Consider the following 18,139-nt stretch of genomic DNA (forward strand, 5'->3'; position numbering starts at 1 on the left):
TGTGAACGGCGAAAATAATCGATGACTGCCAAGAAAACATAAACATCGACGTTGGTTGCGTTGTGGAAACATCGATACTCGCGAACAGGCATCGATACATGTTCCAGCTCTGTAACCTAGCGTTGTTGTTTGTAATTTAGCTGTGAAAAGTAATTAAGCCGCACACAGAACTGTAAGTTCACCCGCTATTTAAATAAATTTGAGTAAAAGGACACAACCCGAAATAATCGAAAGACTGCAAGCAAACTTATTTATTCGTTGAATCCGTGAAATGTCTCTGTGTTTGTAGAGTGACGCTACCATTTTAAAGGTGAATTTTGCGCCGGGCATTGTCTTTGCTGTAACTTCGGCTTGGAGTTTCTCAGTTTGAAAGCCAAAGCAATGAATAAAATGCGTAGTTAGTATCAAGAACTCATTTATCAAAGGCTAGGAATATTCACTATATCTGTTGGCGTCGCTTGCTGCGGCTTTCATTTTGTTTCTGTGCAAAAACCACCACACAAACACAGGGTCACACACACGCGAGCACACCAAACACACACCACCAAACGGCCGAGAGCGGCTTGCTTTTGGAGCGTTTATGCGAAGCTGAGCTCATGAAAACAGAAATTCTCGTTTTGAAAATGATGTTTAGCTGATATTTTAAAACACTAATTCCATATATAGAAATACATACAAAATAACCTAACGTGTTTTTAAGTTTAATATCACGAAGCTTCCTACTTCGATTTCACGTATTCAGCAGTACATGAAGATTATAACATAAACACAGTGCGCGCTATGCTCTGCTGCGTGCGAAGTCTGGTTCCGGTTTTCAGGGCTTGAACTTATCTTCTACATTGCTCCCTTCCAGCCGCCGAGCAGAGAGACACAGACCAGTCCAGTCCACAAACAACCCAAGTAGCGAGAAAATGTCGGCCAAGCGAAAGGCAGGTGGCAATGGAGCCGGACCCAACAAGCGGCGACCGAAGAAGAAGGAGTCGGACTACGAGGACGAGTTCAGCGACGAGTCCGACGACGACGCCGTGCAGCAGCAGGCAGCAGCCGCCAACCAGATGGAGGTTCTCATTCCCCACGACGACCTCGATCCGCCTAGCAAGCTTCCCGAGGACTTGCTGGCCACGCTGGAGAAGACTCCAGGTCAGATGCTGGTCGCCGGCATGGTGACCTGGGACCTGACTGGCAAGCGGGACCGCAAGAACGTCGCGAAGGTGCGCCCGAATCTGTACAGCTTCCATCGGTTCACAGAAGAGAAGGTAAGCTATTCCGCACAGTCGTGATCCACTTGATTCCTGAGTTCTTTTCTTTCGCAGTACCGATATGTGGCCAGCGGACCTAGTGCCGCACACACCATTCTCATCAACATGGACCGCAAGGCGCTTGGCTTCGGACGTAATCCCAGTGGCCAGCTGGGCCTCAGCCAGGACATCAAGTTGGCGGAGAAGCCCACAATTATTCCGGCCCTCGAACAGCTGAACATAGTGCAAGCTGCTGTCGGCCGGCACCACACTCTGTTTCTCACTGACACGGGAACCGTATACGCCTGCGGCGAAAACAAGTCCGGCCAGTGCGGTGTGGGAAATACCCATGCTAACATTTACTCGCCCACGCCAATTAACTACCGAGGTCCGCCGATCATTCGCATCGGGTGCGGAGCTGAGTTCTCTGTCATTCTGGACATTAAAGGTAGCCTGCACACATTCGGGCTGCCGGAGTACGGCCAGTTGGGACACAATACTGACGCCAAGTACTTTGTCAACGCCAACAAATTGTCATTCCATTTCGAGACGTCGCCCAAAAAGGTCGTTTTGTACATAGAGAAGAGCAAGGAGGGGCATGTAACGCCAGTCGATGGCGTGCAGATAGTTGACTTTGCTTGCGGCAATAACCACACGGTAAGTGAATAATCTCCCCACTTCTTTCAAGTCTAAACTAAATTTTTCTCTTCAGGTGGCCATCGACTCCAAGAAGCGCGTTTACAGCTGGGGCTTTGGCGGTTTCGGGCGTCTCGGACACGCAGAGCCCAAGGACGAAATGGTGCCGCGTTTAATGAAGTTTTTCGATACTCAGGGTCGGGGTGGGCGCAGCGTCTTTTGCGGCTCCACTTTCAGTCTGATCGTCAACGAGCTGGGCCTGCTGTTTTTGTTCGGACAGAATAAGAAGACGGGCGAGGCCAATATGTATCCCAAGCCAGTGCAGGATCTGTCCGGCTGGAACATCACCGACATTGGCTGTGCCAATACATCGATTATGATTTCGGCCGACGACACACTGATCGCTTGGGGCGCATCGCCCACGTTCGGCGAGCTGGGCATTGGAGAGTTCCAGAAGTCGTCGACGGTGCCCAAGGAGGTGCCAAAGTTGGACAACATTAAAATACCTCAGGTGACTATGGGTTACTCGCACACGGTGTTGCTTGTGGACACCACCCACGAGGCCACCAAGCAAAAGTACGAGAAGATGCCCGAGTACACTATCGATGATTAGGTGATTAGATGGTGTGCGGCCTTTCAAGTGCTGCTACAAACACGTTTACCGCTGCCAACAACAATACTGCTCCATGTAGGAAATTCTGAGAACTGATCATCGAAACTCTGCTGCTACTTATCGAAAGTGAAACTAAACACAAAAATCCAGCAAAATGTATGCTATAAGTTAAAAGATTATTATTACGCTAAACTCGCTATCTACATACTATACGATAATCTCAGAAAACGGAAAAAAAGTTGATTATGTTTCCAAACTCTAATTTATTCTCGTAACTGATACTATTCCATCCTGATCCTGTTCCCCTTTTATAATTTATTGCCGCCCACCTTTAGGCTTAAAAACGATGCATAAAACGTATGATTACCCATTTGTAATTTTTAATTTGTAATGTACACGTAACAAGTTACAGTATTCTGCATTCATTTCGAACAGAGTGAGCAAAAGCAACCACAAAACTACAAAACACGTAAATTAACCAACTAAGCGCATAGGTTACATATAAAAAGTATACCATGGAAAAATCCAATACCAGTTGCAACTATTAACTAGTACATCATGCATTTTAATCTTATACAAAGGAATATTTAAATAAAGAGAATGTTAGTATTTAGACTGCACTCGTTTATCATTGGCTTTTCACTGAATGGTAAACATTACAGCTACTTATAGCTGGTACACATATTTAATATCGAACAGGAAACTTTAAGGAGGTCTGACTGTAGAGCGGCGATTCTAAGAACAAATTGGAATCAAGGATTAGCCGCACTGGGGTAGCTGTAGGTCAGTCCGCCAAGGGATGTTTGACGGTATCCCCCGATTTCTGACCTGTGCCGACTGAGTTCCCAGGCCCAGTCCCAGTCCCAGCCTTGAGTCCTCAGTCCTGATGTCCTGCCGACTGAAAGCGAAAGTCAGAGTGCGGAAAGCTCTGGCGCAAAGCTCTCTCTCTCACTCTCTCGCCGAGTCTCTCTGCTCTCTCGCACGCGAGGACTCTTGACTTCGGAGTGCGACTTTGCGGCCGGAGCTCCGGCGGATTTTTCCCTGACACAGTCTTCCGCCGTGGTCCTGTCGAGTAATGTGCGCCGCTGAGGAACAGTCCCTGCACGTCGCGCCTTGAGTTTCATTTTACCTTTTTTTCGCCCCCACCCCACCCGACACTCATACATACAAACACCGACCGCACACTCGCACACACACACACACACACACGCGCGCACATTTGACAATATCAACAAAATAGTTCGAGGAGTTTTTAAAGCGTTTTTACAAGTGTACGACGAGTCATTCTGCACACGAAATACATATTTGCTAAATTAAATATATTGAAAAGGCGGCGCAGCAACGATCTAACTGTAAATTACAGTGCCTTCCATACAAATAAAGCGCCGCAGCACAACATCGAGCAGCAGCAGGATCAGCAACAAATGCCTCACAACGCTTCGTTAAGGATAACACGGTAGGACATTACGTATACGCAGTGGGGGAATCCTTGTTTATGCACACGTATATATGTATGCATGTATTGGTTTGTTTGCGAGCGTATGTGTGTGCGTGTGTGCAACATTATTTTTCGCTATTATTCCACTAGTTATGGTGTCCTTTTTTCGGATGTGGGTGTGTGATTGCGTTGCCAGCGACCATCGCCTGCGAAACTAATTAGAAAGTGTCCTGCCCGAAATCCATTCTCCAAATTGAGCCTAAAATTAAGGAGGGAATTTCATTAAAAAAAAAAAAGACTATAAATTCCTTGTATAATTATTCCTCATCGCGCAGATACAAAGACTTGTTTGCTGGCCATTGTGGCGGTCACGAATAGGCCAACGAACAAGAAGCCTGGACAAGGACCCCCGGCATCCCCGACCATACCCATCCGTCCGTCCGCCTAATACGAATATAAAAGCTGCTGAAATCAATAAAGACAGACAAAAAGCTACGGGCTGGCTGACGTTAAAGCCAAAGGAAAGGAAAGGCAGGCAAGGCAAAGCAGGGCGCAGGGATGTGGATGTGGCTGTGTATCCTGCGCCTCGGCCAAGACAAGACTACCGCCCTCCCAACCCACGGCTGTGTGTATGTCGTATCTGCTTGTGGCACATTAAGTCACCTGTGGCGGACACTTTTCATATCGGCAGCAACAACAATGGCAAATCTCGTCATCATCGCTTTCTCTCGCTCACCTACCTCATTGGCTCTCCTGGCGGCCATCCTTGTGCCCCCTAATCCAGCTCCTACCCTCTTTCATCCTGGCTTTTGTCACCTTTTGAGCTTGTTGCTGACGTTTGAGTGACGCAAATTAATACATACACAATTCGTTTAGTTCTGGGATCGCCGCAATCCGCTTGCCAGCAAAAGTAGAGAAAAAGAGAAGTCCCCAAGTCGAGAGCCTTCAGAATCACCGCCTATCCGCCTGTCTATCCAAAAAGGCGTCAGCAGTCGAATATGCTAATTTGTGACTTGCAAAATTATTCCGCCCGATTTGCTCCACCACCGAATTATTTTTGTGGGGGCGTGACCTACATATAAACAAAGATCAACACAGAAATGCTCTAGGAATCCATAAATCCAACGAGGCAGTTAAGAAAATATCCTTTCATATTGATGTTTTTCTCTCGGTGTATCGTTTATAGCAAAATATGTCTGTTGTTGTTAAAGGTGAAGAGTGTGTTTTTGGGGCTTCAACTGCAGGTGCTGTCCTTTAAATACCAACCGAGCAAGGACTTGTTTGTTCGGCTTTCCCGCGCAATTAAGCGAAAACTTTCCCAGACATGCTTCCTCGATGGGGCTTAACGTCAGCGGAGCAGCGATGTCAGTGGCAGCCATCATCTGAACCGAATGTCAGTGGAGGTCGCTGGAAAGGGGGTTCCATTTCCACCAGTTTATACTACAGAACTAATACTTAAATCAAGGCAGTTAAAAATTTTAGTATGCAACCGGAAATGGCTACAAAAGCTCGTTAACGCTCTTTCCAAAAATACTGCCCAATTCTACAGTCATCCGATTTTAATGAAGCAAAATTTACTGCCATGCCATGCAAGAGATATGAATCACCGCATGGGAATAGCCCACAAAGGACCTTTACCCCATGCACTCTATCATGAACACGGTACACACTTTTAATCTGCGACTAATTGCTGCTCCGTAATGAATTGATTTCGGTGGCACATTCCAAATGTCCGTTGATTGGGGAAATCCCCGAAAAACATTCGAACCATTCGCCCCTGGAGAGCACAGAAACAGCGTCTCTGATTCTGGCAGGAATTGGAGGGCATAGGGCGGACCTTGTGGTGGTTTGTCGAGTGCACAAAGTGCAAGGTTGCGTGGCCATTCATTTCGCAGCCGATGGGTGGAAGTGGGCGGCGGTGGGTGGCGCCCGGAAGGAAGAGCATCAGTAATCTCTAAGTGCGCCTTGTTCGCATTCGTACTCGTGCCCGCATTGCATAAGTGTCAGTGTCAACGGGGCGGGAATGTGGCTGTGCTTGTGGGTGTTTGTGTGGGAGAAGTGTCCTTGTTGGCAGACAAAAAGACTGATGATGATGGCATTTTGTTACTTTGCTACCTTCCTTTGTCGCCCGTCGCACGGCAGCTCCTTTAGTATGAAATGAGGCGACCAGGCAAGCGCCTCGCCATCGAAGATCGTCCAAACAGAGTACGGACCAGGACACGGCGACTCGCACAGGAAGAGGAACAGGTGCAGGCACAACAACTGGCAGGAGCATCGGTGTCGGCAAGGGATACTGGCGCGGGATCGAAAGCATGAACAGGGACAATCTGCAGCAGTGGTGGGAGAACTCGTACCGGCGACATCATCCAGAGCCCACCTATGACCTTGGCCTGGACTCCGCGGAGCTGAATCTCGCCCTCCAGGAGCCCAACCACTTGCCCGCGGACTACGACTATGGCAACTTCAGTCTAGGCAATCCGTATGACGTGGACTCGGAGCACTCCATTTCCCCTCTGACGCTGCTCCTGCTCGCAGTCAGTTATGGCCTGGTGGTTTTCGGCGGCGTCGTGGGCAACTCGACACTGGTGCTGACCCTCTGCTCCGCCTCATCGGTGCGTTTGCGCAACCCTCTGCTACTGGCCGTCTGTATTGCCGATCTCCTGGTCACCGGCATCTCCGCTCCGGTCACGCTCCTCAATCTCGCGATGAACCGGCGGACGCGATCGCTGCCCCTGGTGCTGTGCAAGGTCATACACTACGTACAGGTGAGTGGGTCAATCAAGCAAGCTTAAGTTAGCCAAGGAACTAAGTTAACCACACCCTGTCCAGGTCATGCCCGTTTCGGCCAGCACTATTTCGTTTTTCATGCTCTCCCTGGACCGCTACGCCACAGTAAAGCATCCGCGATTGGCACAGCTCCGCCAGCGCCGCTACTTGCACGTCTCCCTGGCGCTTCTATCCTGGCTCGCATCTGCCGCCATCAGCACTCCCTTTCTGTTTGCCTACAAGATCATCGCCAAATCGATGGTGGTCAAGGGCGGTGGGGCGGCGAACACCACGCCAAACCCGGTCAGCATCAGCTGCACCTCCGACCTGGGCGCCAATGCCATGTTCATGTCCTTCATTATCTTCCACACCATCGCCGTGTTCGTGCTGCCTGGCATTGGTGTGCTACTCAACCACTACGGCGTCCGACGCAAGCTCTGCGCCCTGTCTCTGACAGCTCGAGCTGCCCATGGAGAGCTGCCGCTGCCCATTCCCATCCTGCGACGCCAGACCCACATGGTCATTGTGACGGGCTGCCCCAACGCTCAGCAAGCGGCCTGCGGTGGGGGCACCACGGCGGACGACACCTCGAACGGGAACGGCACGGGCACCGGCGGCGGTCCCATGGCCGTCAGTCCGGGAGACATACAGCTTCACACCCTGCAGCCGCGCCAGCCAGGCTCCGCAGGATCGGCCCTCGAACCGGGCTCCTACCGCTCTAGCAATCCCATATCGCCCAGGTGAGTCATAAATACTGTGAAGTTATTAGCAAAATCGTTGTAAGCAGTGCGTAGGCTTGATATGGTCAGAAGGTATTAGTTTATGACTTTAGTCATCAGTACATCAGTTGGTATAAGTTAACTAACTCGCCTACCCACTTAGGGCCATGAGGGAGATTCGCGCCCACTCGCAGCGCCAGCGCATCAACCGAGCAGGCAGGGGACCAGCGACACCCGGCATTCCACTGCCCCAGACCTCCACGCTGCGGTCGCGAAGGCACCTGGCCAACATGCTCATCGCCTCGGCAGTGATCTTCATTGCCTGCTGGGCACCGCACGTCTTCTGCATCTTCTACAAGAACTTCGGCAACAATCAGCAGTGCAGCCAGACCTCCGTTTACTTCAGCCTTCTGCTAGGTGAGTCCCGACCACCAAATCCCAATCCGAATCCGAATTGGAACTGACCAGCTGATCCCGTTGCAGGCTACTTCTACTCGGCCATCAGTCCGGTGATCTACTGGGCGCTCAACCACAATTCGCTTCGACAATCTCCCTGCGCGCCCATCATCCGCCTGCGCTCCATGCAGAACTTCCTGAGGTCGCGCTTCCGGACGCACACCGCCCCGCCGCCTCCCTCGTCCACCAACGAGGCGGCACTGGGGGCATTCAACCCCAAGCTGATCAAGCTGACACCGAAACAGTATAGAGCTCAGGCCTCTTCGCATTATCTCTACTAGTGTGATACTAAGCTAAACTTGATATACATATATACACATTTATATACACGCATATATAGTATATTTTTTACCTACGACCCCACCCCCGACCCGTCGATGCCCTCTAGTACCCTCTAGTAACGAACTCCAACCCCGAACTTTGACCCAACCGAACGAAACTATCTAGATGTTTTTCAAAAGCTCTACGCAACAATTGCATAATACGAAAGATACATGCTACATATACATATATAGAGTACATACTACCTTACATAGCAGTGTTAGTCAACGCTTATTTACACGATGTTGTGCGCCTGAAGCTATGCAATAAGGACACCGGAGTCCTGCCGCAACTCTTGCCTATAACGAGGATAGCACTGGTAACGAAAGCAAGAGGAGAAATAGAAAAAAATGGTGGAAAAAATACAAAAATAACGAAACCCTTCTAGTGACTTGTTCGAATTGTTGTTTAGTCTTTTAAGCTGAAATATTGTACTATGTTCCTTCTCATAGATAAGCAATAAGTGAACGCTTTAAGCCAAGTTAAACAAACGGAAAACGAATCAAACTAAACTAAAACTCGATCTAAAACTTTTAAACGATTTAAACGTAAACTCGAAAGCATACCTAACGAAACATTAATAATTATATACATACGCGACTACATACAAATAACAACTAACAAGTGAAAACTAAAAAAAAAATGAATGTAAATGTGAGCAAAAAACAAAAGGATAACAATTAGTATTGTATACATATTCTTCGACTTAATTCTTTATACACTTTTTCTAACCATTTTTAATATCGTTCAGTAAACTGAACACGGTGTATAGTGCAATTCAAGCTGCTGGAAATATTCGCGTTTCAGATGCCAGAGCCACCCAAAGGATCGGACTCTGGATCGGGTTTCATTTCACTCCATTCAGTGGCAATCGTTACCTAATTTGCCAAACTTTTGTACACGCTCTCCTGCGAACGACTCTCTTCTTACTCCCCCTGGGTTTTCGTTCAATCCTTGAAGTATCTTGTTTGGAGCCATCTGAAGCAGCAGCTCTCATTATCGCCTTGGAATTAGTGGCCATAAACCTTAAGCTAACTTTAAATAACCATCGTTTTGTACTTTACAAATCGTCATCGACAACAGAGAATCTATGAAAATACTATAAATATGCTATCTAGTACTTCCATTCATTGTTTTACTAACTTTTTCGATTGTCGGGTGGACTATTAAATACTCTACAGATGTGGAAATATGTGGATGCTGGACTAAGTTGGCTAAATACTTACCGATTTAATAATCAGCATCCCAACTTATCGGTTTCTATAATTATTATATCAGGCTTGTCGCCTGGCTTCAATGACTTGGTCGATCACTGTTGCATTAATAATTCATAAGTGGATATTTAAGTGACTTGAAATCACGGTGTTGCATAATGCTGACACGGCAAAATGTGGGAACCGAATGGTGTTCTAAGCATAGAACCTTACAGCAGCAAATCAGTCGGTCGGCGGTCATATAAGCACCAAGTACAGGAATTCCTCGCAATGCTTTACAAATATCTGCTGTTTTGCTTGGCGGCGTTTTTGCTCATTACGGCGCATTCCGATGCCAAGGAGTATGTCCATCATACATCATTAAGTAATCACTATAATGGGCACTTATTTTCAGATATCAGTTTATCCCCGCTCGATGCGTGGAGCAGCCTGGAGTCGGTCAGAAGATTGGCGGTCCCTTAAGCATATGCAGTTTTCCACCAGACTATGCGAAACCGGATTCGGAGGACATTCAGGCCGTGATTAAACACATTAAGAGCTTGCAATTGAATTGAGTCACACAAAAATTCGACTTATTGAAACGTTTAGAGAACTATACACTTTATAGGCATCAAGTCGCGCTCGGGTTAATGAAATCAATAAAATTAGCTATAACTTTGTATCTTAATTGCTGGCGCGCTTTGCATGCAGTTGCATACGTTTCTCGATCTCGGGCCGGAAGTGACGAATGAGACCCTGGACTGGCCAGGCGGCACCATCACCAAGCGCGCAAATAGTGTGTCCCTCAATTTGTTTGGAAATCTCCCACAGCATATCGATCTCAGCGGGCTGGGCGTCACCCTTAACAAATCTACATCGAGAATGGAGATAGTTAAATTGGTTTTAATTACATGTAAATTGCGGACTTACCGAGTCATGATTTTGTTCATCCAACCGATTCCCTCTCGGCATGGCGTGCACTGGCCACAGCTCTCATGCTTATAGAACGAAATTAGCCTGGCAATAGCCTTTATCACATCCGTCGACTTGTCCATAACGATGATAGCCGCAGTACCCAGCGAAGTCTGAGCGGCGATTAAGCCATCGAAGTCCATGATAACATCGTCGCAGACATTTTTGGGTATGATGGGGGTGGATGAGCCGCCGGGAATGACGCCTAGCAGATTATCCCATCCACCAGTGACGCCTCCGCAGTGGCGCTCAATCAACTCCTTGAGTGGGATGGACATTTCCTCCTCCACAGTACAGGGCCTGTTGACGTGTCCCGAAATGTTGAAAAGCTTGGTGCCAGAATTACGGGTGCGACCGAAGCTGGCGAACCATACACCGCCACGACGGCAAATGGTTGGTGCAACGGCCACGGTCTCCACATTGGTAACTGTCGTTGGGCAACCGAACACACCCACGTCAGCTGGGAATGGCGGCTTCAAGCGTGGCTTTCCCTGCTTTCCCTCCAGCGATTCGATCAGAGCGGTCTCCTCGCCGCAAATGTAAGCTCCAGCGCCGCGGTGCATGAAGACGTCGAAGTCGTAGCCTGTTCCGCACGCATTCTTTCCAATCAGACCAGCCTGGTAGGCCTCGGCAATGGCCAGTTGCATGTTGGAAGCCTCGTTGTAGAACTCGCCACGAATGTAGATGTATGCAGCCTGGGCGCCCATGGCGCGTCCGGCAATCAGACAGCCCTCCACCAGCTTGTGTGGATCGTGGCGCATGATCTCGCGATCCTTGCAGGTGCCAGGCTCTCCTGGAAAGGAATACAAAATCAAATATTGGTCTTGGAACGCAACCCCAATTCCTCACCTTCATCGGCATTCACCACCAAGTACTTGGGGCGTCCATCTCCGGGCTTGTTCATGAAGGACCACTTCATACCGCTGGGGAAGCCAGCTCCTCCACGTCCGCGCAGGCCGGACGTCTTGATCTCGTTAACGATCCAGTCTGCCCCCTTCAGCACAATCTCCTTGGTTTTGTACCAGTCGCCGCGCTTCAAAGCTCCCTTCAGCCTCCAGTCATGTCGTCCATAGAGGTTGGTGAAGATGCGATCTTCGTCCGCCAGCGGACCGAATTTGGTCTTCGTCTGTGGCGGAGGAGTGCCCGGAGGTGGGGCCTGGGTGCTCTGAAAGCGCTGCACATGCAGGCTGGCCGGCAAAGCCGCGACTGCAAGACACATTCAGAGTAAATCAATAAATTGCGCAGAACACTGGACACTTTTGTTTTGCTTTGCGCAAAAATTACATAATTTTATGGCATGGAAATTGTTTGTTTTTAAGGCATAGGAAGCTTATGGCAATGGCATGATCCTTACGGAACAAGCCAATGACACTGATAGACAACTGGTTTATGGTTAGGTGGCGTTTATTTACCAATCTGCGGCTTTGTTAACAAATTAAATCGCACAATTGCAGCCATTTTCGGGACAACTGACTGACAGCTGAAATGTGACGTTCGTACGCAGCGCTGCCAGATGGTCCGATTAATTAATAGTGCAGATTAATCAGGGGCTTTCGTGCACGGAATCAGCTGTAATCAAATAAATATATTCGTTTTAAACTGGATCAAAAATCTCTTACTTATTAAACACAACAGAAACCATTAAAACCATTTAAAAATGTTTTGAGCCAATGTGATGTTCCTTTCACAACTAAGCAGCCCTGGTGTAAACGGGGCTCAAGTACAAAGCCGTCAGACAGTAAATACGTCCACACTGTATACTCTACTATTTGTTTAGTTAAAAATGGCCCATAAGCAGAGCAAGAGCAATGAGACATCCAATGGCTCGACCACTGAAATAATTGACGAAACCGATTCCCGTGCTCAATTGGAATCGGGCCGGACCACACCCACTCTTCTGTTGCGCCTGGAACATCCGCGGAACGAACGCCGGGTGGCCTTTCACGCTGGGATCATCGACAACGAGCATTTGAATCGCAAGAAGTCCAAATGTAAGCATTGATTGCTTCATCGAAGGATCAGACTGATTTCCTCCCATTTCAGGCTGCTGCATTTACAAGAAACCTCTCGCGTTCGGCGAGAGCTCCTCTGAGGATGACGAAGACTGTGAGCACTGCTTTGGGCATCCGGAAAAGCGTCAGAGAAACGCAAAACACAATCACGATCACGGGGACAAACCATGCACGGAAGCGTCGCATCCGGACGGACCTTCGACATCATCGCAGGCCGTGGACAGCAGTCAACCGCCAGCCGAGCCTGTTGAATCCCAGGCCGATCCGAAACCACCTACCCCAGGTGTTGACTTTGAGCAGACGGGCAGCTCGTAGAATGTACTCCAATTTAAATATGTATAATTATAAACGTTAACAACATGGAACCAACTAGCAAGCACGCGGATCTACAAACACAGACGGTGTTTTTGGGCAGTAAGAACCACTTGGGGATTTAAAATCGTATGCAGTCATCAGTTTTTCGGCTTCAACTCAAAGGATTCGCTGACGTTAATGGGGATATTGAACTCCTTTGCCTTTGCTCGTGAGCGCCAGACCTTAGGAAAGATGGATGCTTAAAACTGCAAGAGTGGAGGAGTCTTACATCATACCTTGATTGTATAGTCGTCGCTGGTGGTGACCAGCATCTCCGAGTCGCGAGGATTGAAGGCCACACTGTTAACCACATCCGAGTGCTTAAACTTTGCTAAGCTGATGCCGTAGTACCTATCCCACAGGTAGGCATGTTGATCTTCCGCTCCACTGGCCACATACTCCTCGCAAACATCAAGGAAGATAAAGAAACACTCCGCGCTGGGAGTGTAGGCCTTGTGGGCGCGCAGCATGTTGCCCACCCGCTTGAGAGTCATTAGGTCAATTACGTGGATGTCAATCTCTTGAGCAATTGGTGGCGGCTCCAGAGGGTTGGTGATCACGTAGTTCTTCGGCCAGGGACGTGTATTGACGTACAAGTAGCGGTGGTCTGGGCTCAGTGCCATGCCAATAATATGTCCATGCAAGTCAATTACCTTGTCCACCTTGTCGAATCTATCCTTGACTGACTCATAATCCCACCAGTCTGGATCGGTGCGCGGGGTCTGCTGCTGTTGCTGCTCGGCGGCGCGCTTTGCAGCTATCCTTTCTTTAAGAGTTGGCCCAGGATCGAGCTTTTTGGGAAAGAACACGTTGCGTATGCGCTTGAATCCTATTTGGTGAGGCGTGAAGGTGGTGGAGCCCGTTGAAAAAATGAGATATTTGGGTATACTGTTCTCCATTTCGTCGTATTCCTCTTGTACGTCCATAGAGTCATACTCCTCGTCGTCGTCATCGTTCGGTTCATTAGTGGAGGCCACTGCTCTCCTGTATTCCTCTAAGTAGTGTATGGTGGCGTCGCCGGGTCTCGATCTAGAACGACGCTCGCTGATGTCCGGCAAGTAGTTTTCTTCGGGTGTTGCGCTCCTTGTGCGTCGTAGGCTGGCAGCATGTGACACTGGATTGCCACTTGCCTGCGAGCTAGATCCTTGATCACCACTGGGTGGCGAAAGCGCTGCGTTGTGATTTTCCTGGTCGGCAATAGTGGCCAGGGGATCGTTACTCTCGTCCAGCCATGGACACCTGGCCACCATTATAGCTCGAACCGAGCTGGCATTTCGGTTGTAAAACTTATATAGCTGGCTCATGATCGGCACATGCTCCGAGTCGATTTCTTGGTTGGCCTTGTTCAGCCACAGAACCGAGGTGCTCACCAAGTGCGCCAACCAGTGCAGGTCGCCCGAGATCAGATATTGATCGCTGAACCAGGTGCCAAAGATGTCATACGGACGATTTACCACCCGGCAGCGTAGATGTGACTCTGTTGCTCCCAAATAGAATACAGCAATCTCCCCGGAAGTGGACTGGGGTGAGCCAAAGTGAACACCGGAGACGAGGAGCAAGGTGTCGCTCTGATTGAACTGCGAGTATTGGGAGTACTTCCAGCTGAACTGCTTCATGTTGTGCGCATACTTCTCCGAACACGGATGCTGAGCGTTCCAGATCTGCAAAGAGAAGTTATTAGTATCTTTCCTTTAAGGCAACAGGGTGCACTCACTATCACATATCCGTCCTTGGAGCAGGTGGCGAACATTTCCCCGTTGTGGGCAAAGCTCACATGCAGCACTTGGTGCGTGTGGCCGTGGTTGTTCTCCACAGTGGGCTCCAGTCGCTGTGCCTGGACAAAGGGTATGTGCATGGACAGGCGCTTGTACTCCCCTCGCCAGCTCTCGGCCCCCGGCTTAAGCTGAATGCTCGGAGAGGCTTTGAAGTGCTCTTGGAACTTGTGGCGCCACAATAGGTCGTCCTTGGCGATGCTGTGCCAGCGCACACAGCAGCGACCCGCCCTCAGCAGATCGGGCACACTCAAGCGCTCAAAGATCATCAAGAGCACTGGTTCCGGCAGGGCCCACCACCCAAACAAATCTTGGCCAGAGGATCCCTCATCGCGTTCCGCCTCCTCCGATTGTTCCTCCAGTCTGTTTCCCAGTCGGGCCTTTTTGAAGGTCACTTCCATGGGGATATTAGAGATGGAGAAGCTAGACCTTCGTTTTTTCCGAGCAAGTTATGGCCAAACTGATGTTTCGCCGTCAGTGTGCCCTTGGGTAATAACTGGTTTAGCTTGTCTTGTTTCCGCGGCTTCGCAATTAAAGATAACTTTCCCCCTTATTGTTATTGTTTGCGGAGGCCAACGGAACAGCTGTTGCAAAAACTCGAACACTCTCACTCGCTTGGCTATCGATATCAGGCAAGTGTTATCGAAAAGCCAGTGGTCATGCAATCAAATTGAAAACTCGACTCGATGATTCCTAGTAATAAGTTGGCCCAAAATTTATCTTTGACAGTTGCAGTAGTTCAAAAATAAAGTTAACAATATAATCAGACTGAGTAGTGTTACAAAGATATCAAAATAAATAAATTGAAATGTAGGTATCGTAAATATACCCTTTTTTTAAGCAGTACTGAGTATGCATGTTATGTAGACGCGACAATGAAATATGTAAGGTTCTTAAAATATTTTACCCACAGAACTAAAAATGCCGGCATGTCTGCGCTCCCTTAGCCCCCGATGGTGAGTTTACTCATGCAGTAAGATGAACATGGCCACCACGCTTCTGATTCCCTCAGCTTCCAGCAGCTACTTCGCCCACTGGGTCGACATGTGGGCTCGTACAGCAAGGCGGTGGTTATTGCGGCTGCCGTTAGGACACCAAGTGCTCCCTTTCGGGCGGAGGAGCAGCGACTGGCAGGCCTGGTGGTGGATGAACTAGTCAAGCGCACCAGCGTGCCGCGCGAGGAGTACAACAAACTTATTGTTTGCTCCTCCCTCAAGACGCCCGCTCCAGAGTGCAGGGAGCGGCTGTCCAGCGTCGCTCAAGAGTTGGGCCTCAAGTGTGAGACCTTGGCGCTGCAAGACGACGTCTGCTCCATCAGCGGTCTGCAGATGACGCTGGACTGCCTGGAGCGCGGCGAAGACCAGTGCATCATTACGGGCGACACACGCTGTCAGGTTGTCCAGCCGGAGCACGGCGTTCTGTCCAACGAGCTTATGGCCGTGCAGCAGCCCCAGACTCGCAAGCGAGCTGGATCTGAACTGGCCACCGAGCCAGAGTTGACGCCCACGCTAGGTGCCGCTGCTTTGGCCTGGACTACTATGCAGACAGCACAGCGTCTGAACCTGCAACCGCTCGCCCTGCTACGAGAGTTCGCCGTAGAGCAGGATCACGAGCAGGCTATGTACCGTCTGGATGGTAGGGAGCCCGTGACGCCCAGTGATATCTACACCTGGAACATGGTCACAGGCACGCAGAAGGGAATACCGGATAGCATACTTGGCGATCTACATGCCAACCGCCTGTGCACGCACGACTTCAAGCAAATCACGGCCAGCCACCTGCTAACGCATCTAGTCCATTCCCTTCCTGCAGGAGGACTGGGTTGCGCTTTTATGGGCACGACGGATGGCCGTTCCATGGCCATGGTCCTTGAGAAGCTGTGAGTTTTGATCTCGGTTATGCATGCTTCTACTAACACAATTCATCTTGCAGGGTGCCTAGCATTGATCAGGTGGAGGGCCTTCCGTTGCTCACTTTGTATACCAGGGAGCCCTGTCCGCTGTGCGACGACCTTGTAGAGCAGTTGGAACAGGGCTTTGCAGGTCAATACCGTCTGGAGAAGGTTTACATCGACCGAAAGGAAAACGTTAGGTTCCTCCGCCTCTTCAGGCACGACATTCCCGTTCTGTTCTTCAACGGCCAGTTCCTATGCATGCACCGGCTGAACGAGGAAGCTCTAAAAGAGCGACTGGAGGCGCTAAACTAGTCCGATTATCGTTTCTAAGACACAAACAAAATTGAAGTCAGTTCAAGAAAATGCATAACTCAAGCTCTACTCTACTTGTTTTTGTTTAACATTTATCATGCATATTGGGCAGAGTTTTTATTAAGTACCGAGGGTTTTTCATACTCTAATCCTTTAAATAAATATTTTGCTCTGCATGGATATTATAACCGGAAGAAGTTTAAAAAATTTCGCCCATGGGTTTGATAGTGATTTCATGTACCTGAAGATGGTTATTTAAATTGGTCATAAGTTAATACATAAATATTGACCTCTGCTCACCTGAACATGAGGCGGAGTTCGCAGAGCATACATCACAGCGTCCGCAATGTTCGCTGGTTCGAGTCTGGCCATGTCCTTGACGTAAAAATGGATCTCTTCCGGGAAGATGTTCGTGTTCACCGCACCAGGACAGATGCCTGTAACCCGGATTTTGTTCGAGTGCAGCTGGAACTCCTGCCGATATGTTTCTGTGATGGCGGTGATGGCGAACTTGGTGGCCGGATATATATTGAACGATGGCAAAACGTCGATGAAGTTGAGCACCTGGTGTCCGGCTATGCTGTTGATGATGAGAACGTGGCCTTCGCCACCTCGCCGTTTCATGTTATTAAACGCCTCGCGGGTACACCAGATCACGCCCATCACGTTGGTGTCTATGACCTCCTTAAGCTTCTGCGTATTGCTCGGAGTGACCAGTTCCGTCTCGCGAGTAATGCCAGCGTTGTTCAGCAACACGTCGGCGCCCTCCAGCTCCCGTTCGATCCAGTCAAAGGAGCTCTGCACCTGATCTTCCTTGGAGACATCGCAGCGGCGCGGTATGAAGTTCGCCTGCAGCTCCCTGGGCAGACTGTCCCTGAGCTCTTTCAACTTGGCCTCCCGACGTGCCAGGCCCACCACTCGCAGTCCAGCGCCGATCATGGCCCGAGCACAAGCGGCGCCTATGCCTCCGCTGGCTCCTGTCACCACGGCCAGTTTGTTCTGCCACCGCTCCATGCCGTCTTGTGAATGAGGAGCTGATGCAGGTCAGAAGCCCGCATCGGGAACTCGGGAGCAGTTCCATGGCTTCCTGCTTCGCAATTGAGGTTAATCGCTAACGGTCGAATGTTGTTGGCAGGTTCTAGATTCAATTAATTCCTCATACATAATATATGTATGGAAAGAAGATTTAACAATTTGGGTCAGGATTATACGCATAAGGTTAGGCTATCCTTTTATTCCTAAAAGAAAATGTATTAAGGAACTATGAAAGACTTTAATCTTAGCATTGTATAAAATAGCTCAAATGTAAATATTTTTTTAAGTTTATTTACTTACATTTAAATACAAGTTGGTGCCCAGTTACATATAAAAATCTAAATTTCAGTATAATATATCTTTTTTTCAAGTAAAATTCAATATGCATATTTATTTAAATTCTTAAAA

At 49.0% G+C, this 18,139-nt stretch overlaps 8 protein-coding genes and 1 long non-coding RNA gene across 11 annotated transcripts; 5 read left to right on the top strand and 4 right to left on the bottom strand.

Annotated features, from left to right (window-relative positions):
• Window positions 1-65: 65 nt before the first annotated feature.
• LOC117135154 (protein RCC2 homolog) lies at window positions 66-3,100 on the top strand. The gene is made up of 4 exons (XM_033295214.1): window positions 66-172; window positions 854-1,256; window positions 1,314-1,895; window positions 1,951-3,100. Exons 2-4 carry the CDS (start codon window positions 912-914, stop codon window positions 2,485-2,487), a joined length of 1,464 nt encoding a protein of 487 aa, XP_033151105.1. The 5' UTR covers window positions 66-172; window positions 854-911; the 3' UTR covers window positions 2,488-3,100.
• Window positions 2,872-5,379, bottom strand: LOC117135167. 2 transcript variants are annotated; one of them, XR_004458993.1, is made up of 2 exons: window positions 4,666-5,379; window positions 2,872-4,184 (listed from the first exon to the last, which is right to left on the bottom strand). It is a non-coding gene; the product is annotated as an uncharacterized LOC117135167 (long non-coding RNA). The 2 variants fall into 2 exon arrangements; XR_004458992.1 differs by lacking the exon at window positions 4,666-5,379 and adding an exon at window positions 4,354-4,640.
• On the top strand, window positions 3,810-9,307 carry LOC117135153 (5-hydroxytryptamine receptor). Its single transcript, XM_033295213.1, has 5 exons — window positions 3,810-3,943; window positions 6,068-6,690; window positions 6,755-7,431; window positions 7,574-7,827; window positions 7,894-9,307. Exons 2-5 carry the CDS (start codon window positions 6,238-6,240, stop codon window positions 8,145-8,147), a joined length of 1,638 nt encoding a protein of 545 aa, XP_033151104.1. The 5' UTR covers window positions 3,810-3,943; window positions 6,068-6,237; the 3' UTR covers window positions 8,148-9,307.
• A 334-nt stretch (window positions 9,308-9,641) lies between these two features.
• Window positions 9,642-9,977, top strand: LOC117135166. Its single transcript, XM_033295227.1, has 2 exons — window positions 9,642-9,742; window positions 9,796-9,977. The coding sequence occupies exons 1-2, from the start codon at window positions 9,672-9,674 to the stop codon at window positions 9,953-9,955; spliced, it is 231 nt and encodes a 76-aa protein (XP_033151118.1). The 5' UTR covers window positions 9,642-9,671; the 3' UTR covers window positions 9,956-9,977.
• Window positions 9,968-11,874, bottom strand: LOC117135155 (NADH dehydrogenase [ubiquinone] flavoprotein 1, mitochondrial). The gene is made up of 4 exons (XM_033295215.1): window positions 11,765-11,874; window positions 11,202-11,558; window positions 10,311-11,145; window positions 9,968-10,251 (listed from the first exon to the last, which is right to left on the bottom strand). The coding sequence occupies exons 1-4, from the start codon at window positions 11,808-11,810 to the stop codon at window positions 10,065-10,067; spliced, it is 1,425 nt and encodes a 474-aa protein (XP_033151106.1). The 5' UTR covers window positions 11,811-11,874; the 3' UTR covers window positions 9,968-10,064.
• A 228-nt stretch (window positions 11,875-12,102) lies between these two features.
• Window positions 12,103-12,743, top strand: LOC117135164 (E3 ubiquitin-protein ligase PPP1R11). The gene is made up of 2 exons (XM_033295225.1): window positions 12,103-12,343; window positions 12,396-12,743. The coding sequence occupies exons 1-2, from the start codon at window positions 12,136-12,138 to the stop codon at window positions 12,677-12,679; spliced, it is 492 nt and encodes a 163-aa protein (XP_033151116.1). The 5' UTR covers window positions 12,103-12,135; the 3' UTR covers window positions 12,680-12,743.
• LOC117135152 (F-box/WD repeat-containing protein 5) lies at window positions 12,687-15,099 on the bottom strand. The gene is made up of 3 exons (XM_033295212.1): window positions 14,433-15,099; window positions 12,955-14,379; window positions 12,687-12,900 (listed from the first exon to the last, which is right to left on the bottom strand). Exons 1-3 carry the CDS (start codon window positions 14,889-14,891, stop codon window positions 12,817-12,819), a joined length of 1,968 nt encoding a protein of 655 aa, XP_033151103.1. The 5' UTR covers window positions 14,892-15,099; the 3' UTR covers window positions 12,687-12,816.
• A 60-nt stretch (window positions 15,100-15,159) lies between these two features.
• On the top strand, window positions 15,160-16,881 carry LOC117135156. 2 transcript variants are annotated; one of them, XM_033295216.1, is made up of 4 exons: window positions 15,160-15,300; window positions 15,404-15,446; window positions 15,503-16,369; window positions 16,423-16,881. In XM_033295216.1, the coding sequence occupies exons 2-4, from the start codon at window positions 15,412-15,414 to the stop codon at window positions 16,694-16,696; spliced, it is 1,176 nt and encodes a 391-aa protein (XP_033151107.1). In that variant the 5' UTR covers window positions 15,160-15,300; window positions 15,404-15,411; the 3' UTR covers window positions 16,697-16,881. The 2 variants fall into 2 exon arrangements, with proteins under 2 accessions (XP_033151107.1, XP_033151108.1); XM_033295217.1 differs by lacking the exon at window positions 15,160-15,300 and having other exon boundaries at window positions 15,337-15,446.
• On the bottom strand, window positions 16,795-17,769 carry LOC117135160 (farnesol dehydrogenase). The gene is made up of 2 exons (XM_033295220.1): window positions 16,997-17,769; window positions 16,795-16,937 (listed from the first exon to the last, which is right to left on the bottom strand). The coding sequence occupies exons 1-2, from the start codon at window positions 17,708-17,710 to the stop codon at window positions 16,896-16,898; spliced, it is 756 nt and encodes a 251-aa protein (XP_033151111.1). The 5' UTR covers window positions 17,711-17,769; the 3' UTR covers window positions 16,795-16,895.
• Between the last annotated feature and the right edge of the window lie 370 nt (window positions 17,770-18,139).

This window comes from Drosophila mauritiana, chromosome 2L (genome assembly GCF_004382145.1).
Source record: "Drosophila mauritiana strain mau12 chromosome 2L, ASM438214v1, whole genome shotgun sequence".
NCBI classification, from domain to species: Eukaryota; Metazoa; Arthropoda; class Insecta; order Diptera; family Drosophilidae; genus Drosophila; species Drosophila mauritiana.

Bases quoted from the DNA above. Each gene is read 5' to 3' on its own strand.
- LOC117135154 (XM_033295214.1), top strand. From the start codon at position 912: ATGTCGGCCAAGCGAAAGGCAGGTGGCAATGGAGCCGGACCCAACAAG. The intron at 1,257-1,313 runs GTAAGCTATTCC...TTTCTTTCGCAG, and splicing joins ATCGGTTCACAGAAGAGAAG to TACCGATATGTGGCCAGCGG. The intron at 1,896-1,950 runs GTAAGTGAATAA...TTTTCTCTTCAG, and splicing joins CTTGCGGCAATAACCACACG to GTGGCCATCGACTCCAAGAA.
- LOC117135153 (XM_033295213.1), top strand. From the start codon at position 6,238: ATGAACAGGGACAATCTGCAGCAGTGGTGGGAGAACTCGTACCGGCGA. The intron at 6,691-6,754 runs GTGAGTGGGTCA...CACCCTGTCCAG, and splicing joins AGGTCATACACTACGTACAG to GTCATGCCCGTTTCGGCCAG. The intron at 7,432-7,573 runs GTGAGTCATAAA...CTACCCACTTAG, and splicing joins AGCAATCCCATATCGCCCAG to GGCCATGAGGGAGATTCGCG.
- LOC117135166 (XM_033295227.1), top strand. From the start codon at position 9,672: ATGCTTTACAAATATCTGCTGTTTTGCTTGGCGGCGTTTTTGCTCATT. The intron at 9,743-9,795 runs GTATGTCCATCA...ACTTATTTTCAG, and splicing joins GCGCATTCCGATGCCAAGGA to ATATCAGTTTATCCCCGCTC.
- LOC117135155 (XM_033295215.1), bottom strand. From the start codon at position 11,810: ATGGCTGCAATTGTGCGATTTAATTTGTTAACAAAGCCGCAGATTG. The intron at 11,559-11,764 runs GTAAATAAACGC...TGTGTCTTGCAG, and splicing joins GTTAACAAAGCCGCAGATTG to TCGCGGCTTTGCCGGCCAGC. The intron at 10,252-10,310 runs GTAAGTCCGCAA...TTCTCGATGTAG, and splicing joins ATGAACAAAATCATGACTCG to ATTTGTTAAGGGTGACGCCC.
- LOC117135164 (XM_033295225.1), top strand. From the start codon at position 12,136: ATGGCCCATAAGCAGAGCAAGAGCAATGAGACATCCAATGGCTCGACC. The intron at 12,344-12,395 runs GTAAGCATTGAT...CTCCCATTTCAG, and splicing joins GAATCGCAAGAAGTCCAAAT to GCTGCTGCATTTACAAGAAA.
- LOC117135152 (XM_033295212.1), bottom strand. From the start codon at position 14,891: ATGGAAGTGACCTTCAAAAAGGCCCGACTGGGAAACAGACTGGAGGAA. The intron at 14,380-14,432 runs GTGAGTGCACCC...TTCTCTTTGCAG, and splicing joins CCAAGGACGGATATGTGATA to ATCTGGAACGCTCAGCATCC. The intron at 12,901-12,954 runs GTATGATGTAAG...ATCTTTCCTAAG, and splicing joins GCGACGACTATACAATCAAG to GTCTGGCGCTCACGAGCAAA.
- LOC117135156 (XM_033295216.1), top strand. From the start codon at position 15,412: ATGCCGGCATGTCTGCGCTCCCTTAGCCCCCGATG. The intron at 15,447-15,502 runs GTGAGTTTACTC...TGATTCCCTCAG, and splicing joins CGCTCCCTTAGCCCCCGATG to CTTCCAGCAGCTACTTCGCC. The intron at 16,370-16,422 runs GTGAGTTTTGAT...TTCATCTTGCAG, and splicing joins GCCATGGTCCTTGAGAAGCT to GGTGCCTAGCATTGATCAGG.
- LOC117135160 (XM_033295220.1), bottom strand. From the start codon at position 17,710: ATGGAGCGGTGGCAGAACAAACTGGCCGTGGTGACAGGAGCCAGCGGA. The intron at 16,938-16,996 runs GTGAGCAGAGGT...AACCATCTTCAG, and splicing joins GAACTCCGCCTCATGTTCAG to GTACATGAAATCACTATCAA.